Source organism: Rhyacophila brunnea, unplaced genomic scaffold, assembly GCF_057557595.1.
Source record: "Rhyacophila brunnea isolate RB1 unplaced genomic scaffold, BYU_Rbru_1.0 scaffold_261, whole genome shotgun sequence".
NCBI lineage: Eukaryota > Metazoa > Arthropoda > Insecta > Trichoptera > Rhyacophilidae > Rhyacophila > Rhyacophila brunnea.
In genome coordinates this window covers 16,063-38,325 of record NW_028232926.1, presented here as the reverse complement: position 1 = coordinate 38,325, position 22,263 = coordinate 16,063, and the positions used below count along the sequence as shown (strand labels likewise).

The 22,263-nt window shown below is 34.1% G+C and overlaps 1 protein-coding gene across 2 annotated transcripts in view; it reads left to right on the top strand.

Moving 5' to 3' along the window:
* Positions 1–20,805, top strand: part of LOC147068717 (SUN domain-containing ossification factor-like) — a 34,736-nt gene extending 13,931 nt beyond the window's left edge. Inside the window, exons 1-4 of one of the 2 annotated variants that reach the window (XM_085951867.1) lie at positions 8,495–8,568; positions 8,948–9,332; positions 14,962–17,227; positions 17,668–20,805. In XM_085951867.1, coding sequence (XP_085807993.1) covers positions 9,244–9,332; positions 14,962–17,227; positions 17,668–18,828 — 3,516 coding nt within the window. In that variant the 5' untranslated portion in view covers positions 8,495–8,568; positions 8,948–9,243 and the 3' untranslated portion in view covers positions 18,829–20,805. Of the gene's footprint in view, positions 1–8,494; positions 8,569–8,947; positions 9,333–14,961; positions 17,228–17,667 lie in introns of those variants that run through there. The other variant, XM_085951868.1, reaches the window with a different exon arrangement.
* The last annotated feature ends 1,458 nt before the right edge of the window (positions 20,806–22,263 follow it).

Below are 22,263 nucleotides of genomic sequence, written 5' to 3'. Positions count from 1 at the left end.
CTACAGAAAAACTGAAAACAAACAAAATGTTATTATCAAGCAATTATGTTTTTTTCTAATCCATGTGTATGGCAGGTCTGTATCTGAGATTTTTCTTCCAAGTTACGTATTTTCAAGGAAAATAATCGTGATTAATTATTTATAATTGAGTCTTGGGTTGGACCTTATCGATTGAAGTCATACAATAATATTATGTATTTTATCGATAGATACTGTAATCAAATGACCAATGAACAACTCACAATTATTGCTGACAATAACAAACACAGCTCCTGTTCTTATTTATTTGAATATTGAGCTATTTAAATGCAAAATAATTATATTGTGGGCATTTATTACACAGGCTTCTTCGCCGCCTCAAATTTTCATATGGATAGTCACTATTATGTATAGTTACTATAAATGAAGGCAAGAATATTGTTTGGTTGAGAATATTAATTTCATGACCCACCAAATTGACTAAATATACCAATCGACCCCATTTTGGTTCACGACCCATAGGTGAAGAAACGCTGCTCTAAATCTATAGGTTGGAGTTTTTTTACATAATACCTACCGATGCCATTGTTAATGTGTATGTAGGTACATAATCAAGAAGGTGAATGCTAAAATATAATGTATCATTATTTAACAGGGGATGCAAGATTCGAATAATTTACGTTTAAGACACTAGGTATTTGCATTCCCACTTCATATTTCGATCTAACTTATCTCTAGCTGTAAAGTAGAAGAATGTGTATTCCGATCTGTATAATTATGAGACTAGTGTAATAATTGCAGTATAATACTGTATAATTTGACTTGTACGGATTAATATAAAATTGTATGAATAAATTCTCTCTTGCAAAATCATTAACCGTGAGAACCATGCTAAACTGATATGATTAAAATACTTACGTCAAATTTTAATAATATTTTTGCCGAGTCAAGGACGCGGTGATAAAGATAAAGAAATTTCTTAAATCGTTATCGGCATAATTTTATGTTATTTTTTAGTTTTCGACGTAAATTTAAAATGGCCTTCTTCAATTATTCAAGTTGCCTGACAATTCGCATTAATTTGCGACAATTTGTTTCAAACGCTTTTAAATTGCATTATGTAATACGAACACATATTAATAGTGCCATAAATGTATGCGGTCTCCAAAATTTTCTACTAACCAAACCACAGACAACATCATAATAATCTGCATCTTGGTCATGCAAAATTATTTTTGGTTTTATTGTTTATTGTATTTTTACTTATTACCTAGGTAAAATATAATGATAAAACCCTAATAGGTACATACTAGTATATAATAATTTGTTGATGCACAATGCGCCATTTACATAAATTATTTGCATTGTCGATTCGGCGGTTGTTCTTGGCCTGATTTCGTTAATGTTACCCCATAATTGGTTTTTTTATCTGTGTTCTTTACATAATGATTTTGGCACTTTAAAAAAAAAACTAAAAATAACACTATATAGATAACGCAGGAATTTTCTTATACCCCGTGTTTTTGTTTTACATATAGGTATATATATATATCGACATCACTAGACGTTCACATCAGGAATTTAGTAGGTATTTTGTCCGTCTCATAATAATTATATCGATGATCATCATGGCCCCCACAAGGGGGGGCTGATAGGGCTCTAGCCTGGGGGCCCGGGCTCAGGAGGGTCTCGGCGAGGCCAGTCGACCAGATAAGTGAGATAAACACACAGCACAATTTTGCTTTAATACTAAAAAAAAGTCGCCTGCGGCGCTATTTTCCTTCATTAATGTTATTATTTAAAATTATATGGTTGTACGATATTTTTTTAAATTGTGTATCGACACTCGACAACTCCTTAATTCAAATAGATGTATTAAAATATACAACAAGAAACACTAAATATACCTACACATTAATTTTACCACGTACAGCGTTTGAAACGCTACTGTAGACACACTGCCTTTATCCTTAGAGATAGGTAGGGGAAGGGGGGCCTGCCAAAGATCCTAGAATGGGGGCCCGGTTCATGATGTGGGGGCCATGATGATCATTGTCATAATGTTATAACTACAAAATAGTGATTCTTGAGAAATCGGCAAAAACATAGTTGATGTTGACTTCTGAAAGGATTTCCGAAAGAATTATTATTTAATATTAAGAATACCTACTAGATACGGGTGTTTTTTTGTAAATGATGTTATATATTTCTTTCAAATCCTTATTTAGCATAAAATAACATTTTTTTGTTGATTTTTCAAGAATTACAATTTTGCAGTAATAACATGACATTAAGATATCGACATATGCAGTATTATTTGGCTCTGTCGGTCCATTGCGAAGAAAGCGGAAATATCGGATGCATTCTGAAATTATAAATGACAATATTGATTCACAGTTAATATTTTATTGCAAGGGTATTTCTCAACCTCGACGTGCACCGTCAATTTTAAAGCCTGATTCGGTTTATTAAGTATGTAGTTTGTATTTTATGACACGTAGGTACTTAAATCCCGCCTGAATGTTCTCAAATATTACCGAATGCGCGTTTCTGCGAATATTATGTATTGAGTTAAGTTCATCCCATATTCATCCTCACTCGAGATTTAAACTGTGTTAACTATATTGAGTGAGATTATCCACCCAGAGGGTAACTGACTTTCCATTATTTTTGTGTTCCCTGGTTATTATGAGCGTCCACTTAATTGGTGACGTGCGCTTGGTAGATTACAATAGTGTCAGGCGTACCGCGTCGCTACTAATTTATTTTGCACGCGCATTTTTTTTTACTAGGTAATTAAAAATATTGAGTCAATCCATTACATTAAGTTTAGTACATTTGTTTTCTGAATGTCAACTAAATTGCATAGATGATGTTGACAATACAATTTGTGGTTGCGTTGAGTTTGTTTGTGCGAGCTTGCTTATAGATCAATATTATTTATTAATATTGATCTGACTGATATATACACATATACATATGTCACACATGTTTACGATGTTGATTGTTTTTTATAATCTACGAGCATATTGTGCCGTTTAGGTGGTATATTGCATGAGATTGCTTTAGATTAACTTGGTTATCTTATCAGATTTAATTATTATTTTTTATTGTTAAATATTTGTTCAGAGACATTAAGTGATAGCACGCATTACCATGGCATGTTCAGCCGCCTACCTCAATTCATTATCGTGGTGGGCGTCAATTCTGCAACGCCCAACGTCAGACGTAGGTATATCGCTCTGCGATTTCAAGAGTGTTACAGTGTATTTTTTTACTACAAAAAAGGTCGTCACTGTTGTAGTAGCATAAAACGCGAGTTTAACCCCCCCCGCGTCCGGTAAACTAACATATTTTTTTTTTCAATTTGTGGTCCACAGTTCACACGGTGGTTTTGCCTACAAGGTCTATGATGGCGGCTCTCGTGGTGCAGTGCGTAAGGCGCTTGCCTTCCACCCGAGAGTTCCTGGGTTCGATTCCCGGTCAGGACACACAATATTTATGTGTTTGTCTCAAAGCCTGGGTGTTTGTGATTGTTCAAAATTACTAACAACCACCTTGTACGAAAAAGCAAGGACATGGTTATTAATAATTCAAAAAAAAAAAAAAGGTCTATCAGCTTGGCATAGTAGAATCTCCGATTTGCTTCCGATTTCTTCTAGGACGGTCCGCCCTCGCGACTTATCTACGTTTGTTTATCTACGAAGGAAAAATTCTTCAGCTTTCGAAAAGTTTGCGACAGTTCACGAAGAGCGTGAAGGTATTTTCCCAGCAGGGTTGACCGTAATATACAACATTTAAATTAAGGGCGTCTAGCGTTGGCTACGCCACGGTACACGCCTGCATAACGGACATGGAGACGTAGCGGACGGTGTTGGGGACAAATCATTATTTTTTTAAATGATAACTTAGAAATAAGATTATCAAGTCCCATCCGACGTTAAATCAATTTTCAATATTCTGTTTCCGTATTTCGTAGGAAAGAATCATTCATCAAACTTAAAGAAATTCTTACGTATTTATAGTGAGACTATGCCAACCTTTTAAATGTACGTGGGTATTAACATATTTTCGTTTACGGCAAATTGACCGCAGTGGGCAATTATTGACCGTAAGCGTAGGTATAATTAAAATATAACGGGGTAATATTTTAATTATAATTAAGTATGTATTTTCATTGTTCGTTCTATGGTTACTGTTATTATCCAGGAATAGATAAAAATTAAAATACATTGGAGCAACTTATTTAATTGGTTATCGACTCAAATTATTCGAAATTATAAAGAAAACAGTCTAAACCGTATTATTAAAACGTTATCTGTGGTGCTAGAACGTGGTTGATACAATATAATAATTATTGTTTTTAATGTGTTAATGACATAAGTAGTGATTATTCATTATCTATAATTATATAGATACTATCACACTGCAGTAGTATTTAACTGATTTAAAATAAATATGCTTGTGAAATTACCACATTTGCAATTGCGAATATGAATGCAGTGAAACCCCAATTTTACGTTTTTGAAGGGACTGACAAAAAAACAGAAATTAAAAGAACCCGTAAATTGGAGGGTACTTACTTATTGATTTTTTTTTAAATAAATTATTTTTTTATTAAAAATCATACAAATTTGTTCGGAGCATAGTATATCGCCTATTCGAGAATGTTCATTTTCTCTTGAAACTGCTACAATCGCATTAGATATCTATAAATGGAGCGCACACGTGCGTCTGGAATTCATTTCATCCATCGCATGCATTGAATTGAATGGGTTGAATTAAATTTGATTTGATTTAATTTTAATACATACGAAATTTTGAATATATGTATTAGACGTAAATTGCGGGATATAACAACGTAAAACCGGGAATTTAATGTATTAAAATGTAACAGGACTGCAGAAACTACACGTAAATAGCGGGACAACGTTAATTCCGGGCCCATAAAATTGGGGTCTGCTGGTTTTTTCATTTTTATAGAATTTGTTGGTGTTTTTTTCAATTTTTTTTCTCTCGAGGAAAGACATAATATTTAAAGGAATACCAAACACTGACTTTATTAACTTTTTTTTAAATTATTATTTCTACGATTTATATTATAACCTCTAGTCCAGTTTCATAATGGTTTTGGATTATTAGACAATATAATATTTTACCTACCTAATAAAGATAAAATTCAAATCGTTGAATTTTCTTGAGCTGTTACAATCTTGTATCAATTCTGCGATCAGTATGAGACTGAATTATTCCACCCTGTCATGTTAAAAATTAAAATACAATATAAAGCCAACCAGACGTAACACATCGACCTTACCAATTTGCCTGGTAACTGGATTTAAATAATGACTTCGTCACCGGCGTGGGGTATCCTTACTTATCTAAATTCATGACGGCGACGAGTGCACGACCGATGCAAGTTACCGAGATCATATTATTTAAAACACAAATTAGAGCTTAAAATGCTGCATTATGCATACTTAGGCGGAGATAACGAGTGGGTTTTCTATGTCGTAAACATAATTAATCATTATCAACGAGACTCGTGACATATTGTAAATATTGTATTGTAAATTTAATTATCATCTAGTTTGCTCTATAACTAACTCCGGAGAAATTATAGCATTGACGTATTAACCCAGCCGAAATATTAATATTATTAACTAAGCATGCATTTACGTGATAGAATTTATTCTAACATAATCAAGAATTCGGAAAAAAATCTTGCTCTCTTAATTCGATTTACTAATGATCAACAATTGAAGTAAGTGCCTATTGATATAGTTGTTTAATCAAATAACCTTTATTTTTATACCGTATTTCTTGGTGAAATTATAAGGTAACACACTATCTGCCTATTTTTTTTGTTTTTTTTTTGTTTGTAGTATTTCAATAATTAGACCAATTGAAAATGCTTAAAGACGAAACCGGTCTTTAAGTAAATTAAATAGTATAATAAGTTAACAAAACCATGTGTTTGTTATTTCATAATAAATAAAATTTATTTGAGAGTACAATATCAACTGTCATATTTTTTGTACAACGCGATTACAGACAGGAAAACATCGTCTTTCATTGCTTCCAAAATAGTAAAATAATAATTATTGTAGAAATCTCGAGCAATGTAGTAGTAAGAATCTTCCGTGATTCGGCTCCTCTCCAGTTCAGGGTAAAAAGTAAATTTAATAAAGAGCGTTGTTTTAAAATCGTTATTATTAATAATTATATAATTAATTAGACTCTGGTGTCAACACCGAAATATCTATCGATTTAATCCTAACCAATTTGTAAAAATTAAAATAAATTTTATTATAAACAATTATTATATTTACCAATAAAGTATTGAAATATTGTATTATTAAGTATTCACAATTTATTACACCTACTTATGACTTGAAGATGCTGAGAAACGAATCAAGGTTATACTCATATTATGGAGTGTAACCACAGAACAGATAATAAATAGAATACCGATAGGCTATATTCAATACGCCGCATATTGATGCAGGGTTTTTGAATGTGTGGTGTCCTACGAAAATGAAGCACGCATTATGCACGTGCAATAGTGTGTGTAATACACCAACATTAAATGAGCGTAAATGCATAAACCGAGAGCAGTTTTCAGTATTCGACGTAAAACGTATTCTTGACACGTGTGTAAGTTTAACCCGGTTTCTTCCTTACTCGAGTCGGTTACCTGCTATCGCCTTAGTGCTCGGCCGTAGCGATTTGGCGGGCGCGGCGCGGCGGCGTCTTGCGAAACTCAAACGTATAACTGTGTGTATTATGCCCCAAAAATGACACTGTCTACGAACATTTTACACACGGTTATACGTTTGAGTTTCGCAAGACGCCACCGCGCCACCCCCGCGCGACCACTACGTTCTTGCACTTACCCGTTATGTATTTCAGTTCCCATTATTTTTGAGTTTCCTGAGTGTAACACTTCAATTAAGTGTAATGTTAAAACTTGTCGATAGTATTAATTGAGGGGTTGAGAGCATAAGGGGCACGTCATTTAACATTGGGTAACCATTTTTAATAAATTTTCTTTTTGAATAAATTTTCTTTTTGAATACTATGAAAATATGCATTTTCTAAATCTTATTATAATATTGAATTAAAACCATTATTTGAATAAATTGCGCACGTTATTTGACAGACATATTGTGATGATACTCTGTGGAAACTGCAACTAAATCATTCTCTTTCAGTAGGTACGCTTATTGTAACCACATCGATGATGGTCTATTTTCGTTTAACCGCGTCTCACCTGTAGTTACGTATTCGTTTCGCGTAACCTTATTGCCCGAAATGTTCCCGATTTGGAAACGTCCGCTTAAAAATTTACTGCCAAACCGGAATCGAGGCCCTTCCATATGAAGTACACATTCGAGATGCAATATTAAAGTTGCCGCTGTCGAAAGAGACACATCGGTGCGCGATCTTTAAAGAGAAATAACCGAAAGGAACGAGTCTTATTCGAACGTTTGGTCTTATTAATTTGCCCAATGCAGTGACGTCCATAGGCAAAATGCCGCCCCTAGGCAGCGCCAAAAAGCCCCCCATTTTTTATACAGTATTTTTATCACCCTTTCATGACTCCAGTATCTAAGAAATGTGTTGTATTGATACATTACTAACAAAATATACACCAATATAGCATACAAAATTACATTTAGATATAAAAAGCGAATACATATAATTAAGTTAGACATTTAATGTTAATGAAACCGTCTGAAGCCAATTCCAACAATTATTGCTCTTCTTCCGCAAGCGATAAACCCTCTAGCGTGGATGTCGTATTGATGTCGGATTATTGCTTGTTGCACCAGGCGCAGCCAAAGCTCGGTGCAGCACGTTCCCCCACCAAACTCTTCCCGTACCCCAGGGTACGCGTACCACACTTTGGGAAACACTGTCCTAGAATGTCATTAAAATCTACAAAAATTAGATATACTTACAATCAAAGAGATTGGACTAGTCTTTCAATATCTTTGCTTACAATAGAATATTAAACCTGTCCAAAATCTTGTTTCCTAATTATCTCAGAACTATGCTTTTTGAGTTATTATACTTAGTGAACTTTACAAATTCAAGACGTTCACAACGTGACACGAGGAAACAAAGAAATTTAAGGGGTATTAGAAAAACGATATGTAAACAGTATAAAGAGTAAATACAAAAATTATAAAATATGTAAGTGCTCCGAATGAGCAATGCCGGCTTCATATTTATATACATTTAGATCCGATACACACATAACATCCCTACTTGACGTAAAAGTGGCGCCACTTTTCGAGGCGCACGGTGCCGGCGTTTTTTGATGCGTTTGTGGCGCTTCTAAAGAACGTCAATCTGTAAGGACACTAAATCATAGTCTACCTACTGTATGTCATCGATTGTTTAACAATTATAATTTATTGTTAATATCCGGGCAGCGTTAATTGAGAGGTTTGATTATTTGTATAGTCACTAGTGAACGGGTACATTTTGTCTTTACCGTTTTGATTTTAGTCGATGTTCAACTTTCAAGGCGGACGGTCTGCTTTTTCATAGACTAGGCCGGCTCAAACTTTACGTTTATAGGTATTTCATTTCTCTCTTATCGTATGTTTTCAGTAGTACTTACGTGGTACAATGTTATTCGCGAATCGCGCGTAATGAAACACGCGCCGGTTAGATTGCTTATGTATGACGCGTATTTAAAAGGCGGTCAATGTTAATCGATTTGACACATTATGAACTGCCGTGAAAATATCAGCGAAATTTCGTCATAGTAATAATATGGCGTTTCACAGTACGAATGAAATTTGAAATAAGAATTTTGAATTTGTATCGAGCTTCTTATTTGGAAATAGAGCAAGGCTGCGTTGTAAAATTGTGTTTATTTACCTAAATTAGGAGGTATAATAATTATAATAAATTATGTGCATATTAAAATTTATAAATATTATTTTCTTTACAGTGTACGGGGTGTTGATATGTTGGGAAAGAGTGTAATTTTATAATTGAATACTTTAATGAAATGGTGAATCTGTACAAAGTGCCTTATTTATATGCTAACAAAAGCGATATGCATAAAGTGAAACTGACATCGCGGACTTTCATCAATAGGTGAACTATTTATACATTGACCCCCGTGAATTGTTTAACTTGCCGGCTTGGAATTTTGATGACTGTACGTGCTCCATTTTTATATTGATGGGGATTGAATTATCTAGCGGCCGGAGGTGGTGAGAGTGAAGTGTACAGTCAATCAAGATGTTGGGGAGGCTGTTTAGGGTGCTCGTGTGCTTTTTGGTCGCGATGCAACCCGCTTCTAAGAGTCTGTCAACTGATTTATATTATAGGTAAACAATTGTTTGAACTTTTAACATACTTTTTTCATCCCCTTTAGTTGTCCCTTAATATCACCGTAGGCCTCGTTCAAGATATGAAGGCGTCCCCGGAAAAGGAGTCTATATAATATAGTATTGCTCACGATGTTGGAAAGTTTTATTATGTTAACTGCCACACTTTTTGAGATATTAGCAACACTAAAATGTTTACCGTAGAAAAGGGGTCTATATGATTATTTTATTACCTATCCAAAAATTTAAAAAAAAATGTCAATGATAAAGAGTGTTTTCATGAACACACAGATATACTCAGCGCTCGAAATGGAACAATTTACGATCGGAGCGCTCGGAAAATTTCTGAAGATATTAATATAGTTATCAAATGTTATGTGCATTTCATAAAAATAAGTTTGTTAGATTTTTGTTATATGGCCTATCTAGCTCAGACGGTCAAATTATTTTTTCCACGAGACGGAGCGATAACTTTACCGATTTCACGAAAAGGAACGGCGCTCCGGTGCGTTCCGGTCCATTTCGAGCCCTGGATATACTCCAAAACTCCAAAAGTCCGCACGATCGAATAAAACGTTTTTTCCCTCTCCTGAACAATTTTGTTTTTGCATATAGATCTTTTTTCCAGGGACGCCTTCATATATTGCATTTTGTATTACTTAAGCATTGTTCTATTATAAGGATGTGTGATGTATAATATTTGAAATAAGTTGGTGACTATTTTATGTCACATGCATACCCATTTAATACATCTCTATATGTGATAGTTGTTTTTTTTTAAAATACATAATACCTATGATGCTCATGTGATGTGTTGTCGCGGGAAATTTATGACAACAGTGTTAATATAAAAAACAGCGCTCGAAATGGAAAATAATACTAACCGGAGCGCTCGATATAGTATTTCCGAAAATATTAACACATTTAGGATCTAGTTTCATATTATGTATTGTGTACAAATAAGTGGTTTATTTTTTTGTTATATACCTACCTACCTGGCTCAGACGATCATATTGAATAACAGTCTTTAAACTTGTGGCATGCAAAAGTTGTCAGTGTCGCAGGCGAAAACAGGGTGTACGACACATATTATTATATTTTACCATGTCATCGCTGTAGGATTGGTTTTCCGAATAGAATCAAATGTTCAGGAGACAAAAACAAATTTCATAATCCTATATTTAAATACATGGAGATATTTAAATTGTTATTTTTACAGCATATGAATGATGTATTCATTACCATTACAAAGTAATTTAAAGAAAGGGATGGTTCTAGTCCAATTAGATACAAAAAAACATTCTGCATTAAAAGGTCGATTTCGACAAAAACTGATATTCGGGAAACCAATCCTATAGCGACGATGTGTCGACAAGTTTCGTATTAATTTTCAAATAGGTGTGTAAATTTTTTCCATGCGACGGAGCTTCGTTCCGGTGCGCTCCGTCCATTTCGAGCGCTGTAAAATAAAAATTTATGTATGATTCCTATTATCGAATATTGAACGGCTCAGTAGGCGATAAAATGTAATGAACACAAAATGACTATGCGATAGGAATTATATTGTTTTTGGTCTCATTCAACAGTATCAATTTTATTTCATATTTGAAAGGTATACTTACACGCGTTGTCAGTGTTTTGCAATAATAACACCATTTGGGAGTCTTCGGCCTACCGGGATTTCTCCCTGTATCCGACCGAGGCAATACTCCCCTGTTAATTTGATTTTCTTAGAAGCAATCACAAGTTCTTTTATAGTTGTTATTAGTTAAGTACTTTATATAAATTGGACACAGTTATGCAGAAAGTAGCCAGTCCACAAAAAATAAAAAAATGAGATATGATATAGATCAGATACGAGAAGGTTTTCTTTGCGTTCTGCTGAAAATAGCCAAGCCGCGAAAAAAATATTCTTGAAATAAAATACTATTTACAATTTTACATACATTTTTAATAGCATGTTGTTGCTAAAGTGCCATTATCTCAGCTCGACATTATTGTGGACTGGCTACATTCTGCACAAGTACGTTCAATTCATAATCTATTTTAATCAACTCTGGTTTCATAATCGATTTTTCTTGTTTTAATTGAAATTAAAACAAACAATAATGTCAATTAGATTAATATCAAAACGGTGCAAATACCTAATTCAATGTCAAATCGGTGTTAAGATACTAGAAAGATTATAGACGGGAAATTAAATAGGGATATCTTTATTTTGATTCCTCATAAAATACACATTTTTTAAATATAAAATATATTTAGGTACATACAATATTCATACTTATAATATTATTATGTACCTACCTACTAAAATTATATTGTATTTTCCTAAATATATTTGCTGAATATTTTTATATTGTAATTGAGGGGGTGTTACTTACTAGGTACATAGTTCGAAAATTGGAGTTAAATTTTGGACTTAATAAATAAAATAAATAAATCCTACATATTATAAGGTACCTATTTATTAATGCCGATGACATAGTAATTTTCTCGCAAGACTCAGAAGACCTCCAAAGCAGAATGCAGGAACTCGCTGAAGTAAGCAACAAAGTAGGTTTGAAAATAAATGTAACAAAGACAAAAGTCATGTTCAACTGCTTTGCGGGCCAAAAAGAGATCCTCGTCAATGGCACTCAGCTCGAACAGGTGAAAAGCTACATCTATCTGGGACAACAAGTGTCTATAGATGGATGTATATTAGATGAAATTGTTCGCAGAGTAAAGCTAGGCTGGAGTGCTTTTGGCCGCCTGAATAATGTCTTCAAAAGTGACCTTCCACTGTGCCTAAAGCGCAAAGTGTTCAATCAGTGTGTGCTTCCCGTGATCACATATGCGAGTGAAACATGGACCCTACGCAAAAGAGAGATCCAGAAACTTAGAGTAGCACAACGTGGTATGGAGAGGTGCATGCTGGGCATAACGCGAACGGACAAAAAGAGGAATGAGTGGATAAGGAAGCAGACAAGGGTTTGCGATGTAATAGAGTTTATTAAAAGCCTTAAATGGAGATGGGCTGGACACATAGCTCGAAGAAGAGACAATCGTTGGACAAATCTAGTCATCCAGTGGTATCCAAGAAGTACAAAACTTCCGCAAGGTAGACCTAGAGGCCGCTGGATCGATGAAATGATAAAGTTCTGTGGAAGTACGTGGCAACGCAATGCACAGGACCGAGAGAAGTGGAAGCAGTTTGAAGAGGCCTTCATCCAGCAGTGGATAGATTCGGGCTGATGATGATAATGATGATGATATATAAATTTGTCATCAATCATTGTATATCATTTCCATTGAATTAATGCGAATACCTATCAAGTTTATAATAATATTATTAAATATGATTTTCCATGTTCATCTTGAATGGGAATTTCCAAACGTCGTCAGACCACTGAGCAACACCACCCTTAAATTATGTAAAACTGTTAATATTATGTTCCTTTGCCAGTGGTACGAAAAAGAAAACACATTTTTAATTTTTGAAATGTAAAATTAATGCGGTTTCTCCCATTTATACATTATTGTACCTATCTTGTTTCCAAACAGCTGATTTTTTGACAACCCTACTACATAATATTATGTATGTATTATAATTGATAAGAATATAGTAGTTAACCACTATTATAGAAAATGTGTAAATATTATTGCATTACTATCAAGTTATTTTTATTTGGGCTGTTTACACAAACTATCAATGATTATTTTTAAATGACTGACATACAAACTTACGAAATACTGATAGTGATAAAGCCAAAACATTCAATGAACATTTAGTGAATAATGAAAAAATAAAATAGTAACAATTGAATTAGTATCTGGAACATTGATATACTTATCTACAGGAAACTCCATTTCATACAATATGTAACTCAACAGAATAGTGATGGATACTTTTTCCAGAAAAAGCTTTAGACATCTTACAAAAATCTGTAAGAATCAACCTTATAGTGAGTAAAGTTCAGTTTTAAGTACATACTTACAATATGTATTTATAACAATTTTCTAAAAAAAGTATCCCATACTTATATGTAATTAAGTACTTAAATTATTTTCTTTTATTTTAATTTAAAGTGCAATAAAATTGACATGTACAAATTATTGTTTGGAAATTGACCCTTATCTTATTACAATGCTTATACAGCTAATTTTTCCGTCACTTTGATCTGTTTAATCTGTGTAATAAAAAAAATATGGAATGATTCTGACAGGCTAAATTACTTCAGGGCAGACAATATTTTGTGATCATTTTATTTTTCATATACTTAAAATTTTAGTTTTATTGTAAGTATACCCTTACTCGTAAAGAAATGTGTTGGATGATAAAAATAATGCAAATTGACATTAATTTATTTGAAATACATAATATATGGAAAACACCCCATAAACATACTGACTAGAAAACATCTTGAAAGAATATGACACTGGACAAACATTGACCCCACCAATATGCTTTGCCAATTTATTTGTCGGCATATTTAAATTTCCCACAGTGACATCTGTCTAATCTCAATGTAATATGGGTTATTAGTTATTACAGTTTAATTTTATTGTCAAGTTTAAAAAATACAGAAGACGGCGGCCCAATAAAAAAGTAATCTGTAATATTGAGTAGAATATGAGTAAAATGAGTAGGTATTTTTGGTTGTTCATCACGTTTTATACAGAACCCCCCTGCCATCCCCTTCGACATAAATTATAACATTATATCAGATCTCCTCCACCCATTAGCGTGTGACATATTATATTAACGACCACTAAGTCCGATTACCTACCGACATCTACGGCATACATAGATATTGTTTAGTCTAAAATGGATCACCTTGGTTGAAAATCATATTCAACAAATTTTCTACACGAGTCTGAATAATCATTTCCACAGTGCTTTCATTTATGCTATCATAACATCATTACAATGTATGTAAACATTTAAAATTGATTGAAAATAATTTATTATACTTATGTGAATGTCAAAAGTGCTATAAACTTATAATTTGTATTACATTGTTTTTTTTAATCTAAAAACATACATTTGTATAATTTGTCAAGCCATATTGTATTTATTGCGATATTATTCTTTCGTGTTTCCATTATTTTTTTTTATAGTGGAACAGGTTGCTTAAAAACTTAGTTGCCTACTTAAGTTTTTTTAATCATATATGAGCGTATTATTATATTATATTGCACATAGCCATATCAGTGAATGTAGATAATTGAAAAAAATGTTGGACATATATGAATGTATAAATAATGCATAGCTGGAAATGAAATTGGCTAATACAACTATGAACAATAAATGAAAGTAAATGTCATATTATACTTACTAATTTAACTCAATTAAAATATATAACTACTAAAATCATTCAAATACAATATGAGTAAATAGCCATCATAGAAGTGCACTCAGATGGTATATTTTAATTATTAATTGATTCGGTGAATACCTGGGAAAACTTCATTATTACCTATATTGTTATGAAACAAAATTTGTTAATTTCATTTTTGAGTTGTTGAGATTTCTACCATGTTCAGAACGAAATAATACACTTAGGTATTAGAATAATTATTGTTGAATATACCTTTGTTAATTTGCAATTTATTTATATTTTTTTTGTTAATTTTTCTGTTCCAGACTTGCAGACACGGGGCAGCCAGTCCTCGTGACATTAGTGGACACTGCTGCTGCAGAGTTGGCCAATTCTGCGCGGATTGCCGACGCATTTGACACTGACAGACTCCACGAAAATAATACTAACATCGATGTCGACTTCAATAACACGCCTGTCATATCGGAGGCCCAACGAGACTCTCTTCCACCGCTAGAGAAGGCTTTCATCAACGAATCTCACAATGATATTGAGAACGATCAATTGTCATTCAAAGAAATCACCGAACGATCTAAAGCAATCATTCCTGAGCCGCATGCGCCCGGTGGTGTGCTGAGTAACATTAATGATAACAATGTCCGAGGGGACAATAACACAGCGCCGGAAGCAGAAATTGTTAAGAAACCAGATGCTGTTCCTCAAGCGAGTGAGCCTCAAGAAGAAATACCATCTTTCTCAGAGTGGGCTCAAAAGCAACTGGAAGAGGCGGAGAAAAACAAAGAAAATGTCCTCAATCACTCTTCGCAAACCACTCAAGGCACGGTGACTTCTACCACCAATCTGAAAGTGAGGTCGAAGAATTACGCTTCGCCAGATTGTGGAGCGAAGATTATTGCGGCCAATCCTGAAGCGGGGTCTGCTGAATTCATTCTTTCCCCTGGTAAAGACGAATACATGCTCAACACTTGTAACAGTCGGATTTGGTTCATAGTGGAGCTGTGCGAGGCAATTCAAGCCAAAAAAGTCGATCTTGCGAACTTTGAACTGTTCTCTTCAACACCAAAAAACTTTTCTGTGTCAGTGAGTGACAGGTTTCCTACCAGAGACTGGGCGGGTGTTGGGCAGTTCATCGCGAAGGATGAAAGAGACATTCAGACCTTCAATCTTCATCCTCATTTATTTGGAAAATTTGTTAAAGTAGAAATGCATTCCTACTACGGCTCGGAGCACTACTGCCCCATTTCTTTATTTCGAGTCTACGGAACTTCAGAGTTTGAAGTCTTCGAGACAGAAAATTCGCCACATTCTCAATCTAATCAGGGTCCTGATGATGATGACGACGATGATGAAGAAGTTTTAGGATTAACAAACTCTGAAAAAGACATTTCACGTAATTTGTTCGGTTCCGCCCGAGATGCTGTCATGTCAATTATGAAAAAAGCTGCGCAAGTTCTTGTTAAAAGCGGTGATTCTAAAAATTCCTCTGTGCATCAGGAAACCATAACTCCTGACTCCAGAAAATGCCGCACACCGAGTCACATTATCGTTTGCGATAACTGCAGCAATTCCATGTTCACAGATGTGTATGATTTGATAAGTTGTCAGGGAGATCATTTAAAAGACCTGATGCAAACTCCAACAATTCATAGTACACTCTGTAATACAGACATTTGTCAGCAATATGGTTTGGATTTTAAAAGTAAACGGACGCTGTTATCTAAAACAGAAATGGCTAGTTATATTTCGGCATTATTTATGCCCAGCTACGTGGCAGCTCTGTGTAATATGTTGGCGATCATCGAAAAGAAAGTGGTACTCAACACAAGTTATGAAACCGATCTTAATATTACTTCAAATCTCACGATAGATAAGAAAACAGAGAAGGGAACGTTGGAAGAACTCATTCATGAACCGTTTGTCACTTGCGGTGGGGACGATATAACCAGTTCTCCATGCAAAGAAACCATTAATGATGAACCAAATCCCGATACTGTGCCATTGATTGAGAGTTCTGCCCCGTTGGACGTAATAGGTGGAACCATCGCTGATATTAAACCCACTAAGACCCTCCAGAAAGACTCAGATATCTTGGAACCGAGTGTCATTACTGTTCAAACGTCTTCTGAATCACATCTAGTCCACAATGTAAATAGTCAGTCGAGTGGGTACGGAATTGAAGCTAGTATTAAAAATAATGTAGATCAAGTTTCAACCGAGACTCTCAGTACAAAGGAGCCGGAGAAAATTCACATTAACGAGTCTTTGAAAGAAATTGTACCAGAGACAATGACACTAGAACCGGATAAGGAGAAACCGGAATTCTCCTCAATCACTGTCAACCAGGACAGTGTCAATGATGTCGAAAGCCTTACCGTGTCCTATGACGGCTCTGCAGAAGATGTGAAATTGTCCACTCAAGACCAGCTGTCGTTGGACAAGCTTCTGTCGGAACTGGAGCAGGGAAGCAACGATCCGGCTACTCCGGCCCCACCACACAGCACCGCACCGACTCTTCATCAGGGACAGGGACAGAAGGAGTCAGTTTTCCTCCGGTTATCAAACAGAATAAAGGTTAATATATTTTCTAATTTAATAATCAATCAAAATTTGATAAAAACTTATAATTCTGGTAAAAATTTTACATAAATATTGAAGGTCAATAAATGAATTATTTATTCATTGAATTAGTATGTAACTTTAAAATATACTAAATAAAGCAAACGTGTATTGTAATTTTTTTTTTCATTGGAACCTGATGTCAGCTGCTTCTCGTGAAGGTTTATTAACAGATTTAATTTACGAGAAAATGAATTTAGCCACTTGCTCAACATATTGGGTTTATTCTCTAGATCCAAATACACATTGAATAACAACATGTGAATTTGCCAGATGAGGGTTTTGAACCTGTGACTCATGGCTTCATAAACCAATAAATTACCATTAGTTCACCGCAAGGTGAATACAGAATATTATTTATGATTTCTTTTAATGTATTTTCTTTTATGTTTCAGGCATTGGAAAGGAATATGTCCCTTTCTGGTCAGTACTTGGAAGAGTTGAGTCGGAGGTACAAGAAACAAGTCGAAGAGATGCAGAAGACTTTCGACAAGACGCTGCACACCATGAACGAAGAGAGCAAGAAAAGCACGGAACGGGACCAAAAGAATACGGATGAGATGTTACTTCTTCAGCAGCAACTCGCTCAGATTTCTACCGCTGTGAATATTCTTTTGACAGAGAGAGAAAGCTGGTTCGGAAATACTTCTCTTTTCAAAATGATGATGTTTCAAATTTTTATAACTGTCCTCGTCACTTACATATTCAGAAGAAATCCAAGGGGGGCAGCTGCGATAGAAAATTCCAATAGCCCAAAAAAAGACCAATCGCAGAAAGTTAAAATACGAAGAAGATCGGTAGAAGGCGCTGTAGGACATTCCGGTCGAGACACGAACACCAAAATACGAAGGTCTTCTGAAGAAGCTCTGCATATTGCCCGCACCGCCAGCGATATCTCTGCCGGCTTAAAAGTAGATAAAAAAAAGAGGAAGAGAAAATCTTCTGTCCTCCAAAGAAGTTATTCCGTAGCGAATCCGACAGAAGTTGAATTATCCAACATCAACATTCAATTGCAGCAAGATAACGAAAAATGGGAGAGGCCGGATATGAATGCGGTTAGAATAGACTTCCCTGTGGCTCTCGATGAAGCCGAATTTATAGTTCCGGAGACGGAACCAATTGATTTCAATAAAATCGGAGAAGTCCCGATCCCCAGAATCAATGGACTCACTCCCAAGAAAGAGTTTCCCAAAACCAACGGGTCAATATTTGGCAATAAGTCAAATGAAAAGAAAACTGGGAAAGTAAGAAGATTGAGCTCGCCCGCATTTTTCAAATCTGCACTCGGCCGGCAGAGTCAAAGAAGTATTAGTAATGACGGAAGCGTGCCGACCGTCTCTGAAGACCTGAGTGTCGCTAGAGACTTGAATTTTAGAGAAATAAAATCTGAAGAGAGACAAGTGAGGGTAGGTTCCGAGTCTCCGCAGCTCAGTGTCAGGTCGAGCATCGGCGATATATCGCAGGCCAGCAGTACCGCGCCCATAGAACCACAAAGTGCCAAGAACAAACGGTCAAAAGGCAAAGCGTTTAAGAACCTCTTCAAAAAAGTGTTTTGAAACTTGTGTTGTCCGTGCTGTGATTGTTTAGGACCACATAAAATTTAATTAAAACGTTTTGCTTAATAATTGTGAAAAAATTTTCTGTTATCATTCAGTTAATCACAATAAAAAAGACAGCTTAATTTTTGGTTCCGAAGAAGTGAAAAGAAAGACAGACGATTTTTTGTTTTTATATTAAATTTTCTACTCATTTATACAACATGTTATTTATTAGTTTGTGTTTAGTTAGGCTGCGTGTTCCTTTTTTGTGTGTATTATTTTCCGAACTGTATTCTAATACGTCCAAACGGACGTTTCATATTTTATTATGTGTTTGATTCTATGTTGCGTACATTAATGTATTGCCATTAATTCACCATAGTCAATAGATTATTTCATAAGTAGGAATCCGTAACCGTGCAAGAGTTTTCATACTACTTTAAATCATTACTAAGTTAAAATATAACATAAAAATCAAAAGTGTGCCAGGGCTTTGCGTGAATTTTTATTGAAACGTGTTAGAAGACTGATGACATTGTTGCTTTGATAATTTTATTCTTAGTCGGTTGTTTACCACCCCTTAAAGATAAATAAAGACAAAATATCTGCTTAAGTCAGAATCTGATGTATGGATGTTTGCTATTTTATAATCAGCCTTTGAAATAAATTTATAATATTGAAGCCAAAGAATTCTAGTTACTTTTGGGGTATCTTGTCAATTTTTAATTTTTATTTGTAGATTAGTTTTGATTTTTTTAAAACGCACTTCACTACGTACCCACTTTCAATTATTGTGAACTTTGATATCTTTAGGTTATCAAATTTATGTAATGTTGACAGATATTGATAAATTTTCTGTTGCAAAATTCATGTAAGAACATAAGTACTTCGTTTTTTATTGATTAGAAACTTAAAATTGCTTATAAATAATGAGGATTTTAAAGTAATATTGCATGTTTATTTTTGTAATAATATCTTGACCGAGGAGGTATAAAATTTCATTGGCTGCTCACTGCTTCATACCGATAGGTCGATCAATGAATGATTCCGATTGCCTTAAGTGAAACGTTCTCAATATTTGTGAACATATAAAACCTGTACAAAATTAGCAAAAACTTATATTTGCAGAACTATTCCATCTACATAACGCCATAACAACTATTCGTTATTTTTCTGGATCTGAGATAACAACATTTTGTTTCGTATATATATTCAGCAATGCTATTTTTGATGTTTAATATCTCAAGATAAGTAACACTTCGAATACATTATAGCATATTTGAGGCCGTTTTAAACATACCACAGAAACATCGCAATCTGCACAATTTCAAGGTTAAAAGTCTTTCCACTACAGATTCAAAGTCGGTAACCTCCATATTCTGCCACTTTCAGATAATCACAAAAAACCGTCAAGCACATTTAGGACCGCAAATAGAATATTTTTTGTTTGGAAATATATTAATGAACATGTAGAAAAAGCGAATAGCGGAATAAAATCTCCTAAACGTCATTAAAATTAATAGAAAACCATGTTTAACACATTCGCGGACACATGTTAGCTAATACATGTTAGTGATAATGATAATGACACATTAAAATTTAAAATTTCGATTTAAATATATAGAAATGAGTTAAATCTTAAGATACTACACTATCTAATGGAAATATGTTTGCACCGTGACACAAGTAGATAGGGAACATAGTGTTTTAATCCAAAATACGACTTGTATACACGTCGTGTCCTATTACGTTGTACAGTAGAGGACGTCTATAGATGTACTGTCATATCACACTTAAAAAAACCAACGTCTATAGACTTCGCGACCGCGAATGTGAGTCAGTCATCAAATATAAAAAATGGCGGCCGTTGAATATAAACTACTTTGCAATCAATGTGTGGTTTAATTCCATATATTATGTGATAAATAGAGCTGGAATAGATATTTTATGATTACATAAATATATAACATCATATGATAGAAAAGTACTTACAGAATGAGAGTCAAGAAAAAAATGTGGGTTATCGATTTTGAAACTTTAGATTCACCAGTATAAGTTGTCTGAGTTATGACGCCGCATGTTAACATTTGACATATCATTCAATATTTTTTATACTGTGATGAGCTTAGTTCTAAATTCAACCACCGGATGATTTATGATGGTATATCTATAAAAGTAACTCATTTATCCAGATTTTTAGTGATTTGGAAGTGAAGGCTACGTTGGAATAGATCTGAATAATCTAAAAAATATAATACACTTCATGTTTTTCAAACCATCCATTTTATTGCTGCCGTAATGTGAAATTCAAATAAATACCCTGAGTAATTAAATTTATCATGAAATTAAAACAATTAACATTGAGTGTACTTCTTTGTTATCAAAATGCATTTATTTTTGCAGAATGGCAATATGGTAATGAGATATTAATTCTCATAGTATTAACATTATAAACAGCTTTGTTGAATACTTCCGAATAAAGTCAGAAATTAATTCCAAATGTGACAGGAAGGTGAAAATAGAGAATAACAATAGTAACGTCCTGTTTTACTTGTAATTTGTGAATATTATAGATCAAATGAGGTCTCCCCGTTTTTATGTAGTTCAATTGCCGCAACAGTTGTTTGTCGTAAACTTTCTTTTAAGTTAAAATTACCAGTAATCATAAATATTATTATCGATTTGTTTCTTTTGGCTGTAGTTAAGTTATTCGCAATGCATGCACACGAAACATGTCTTGAAAAATTATGGGTACCACATTGAAAAACAGCAAATGATATCTACATAATGTAATCCAAAATGATGTCACTTATTTACAATGCTTAACATTTATGGCTACAGAGTATTTTAATAATGTGCAGCTTTATGTTCGAAACATGCGTTTTGGCTGAAATTATAATTTATTTCAGTCAATATGCGTGTTTGTGTCCAGCTCATGCGCATAACGGGATTTCCCCCTGAGGCAGAAATACTAATTTATCTGCGGTGGAATTGCGCTGATTTGAAATTTGTCATCCCGTGTATACAGTCATTGTTTTGGTAGCGAACTGACATATTCTACGAGCGTAAATTTGAGATATATGGGTGTTTAAAATTTAATCTTATCAAACACTTGTTTTACACAATAACTTCTGTAAAAAATATTTTATATTAAGGTATGAATATTTATTAAACAAATTAATGTCACTTAATTTTTTTTAGTAATAATATGCAAATTGGTATTTTTAAAGTTTGATTAAATAAAATAAATATATGTGGAGTATGTCAGTTCACATAGAGGGGATTAGCTTATGTTAAATTTTGATAGTTTTGTCTCTTAAAGTTTCCCTCACAAAATCAAATATTTCATCAACCAAAGCGATAATGTTTTACTCTCACATGCTCTTATTGTGGTAGTTGTGACATAAAAGTAATAGAAAGTATATTTAAAAATCCTCGATGGCATTAGTAAAT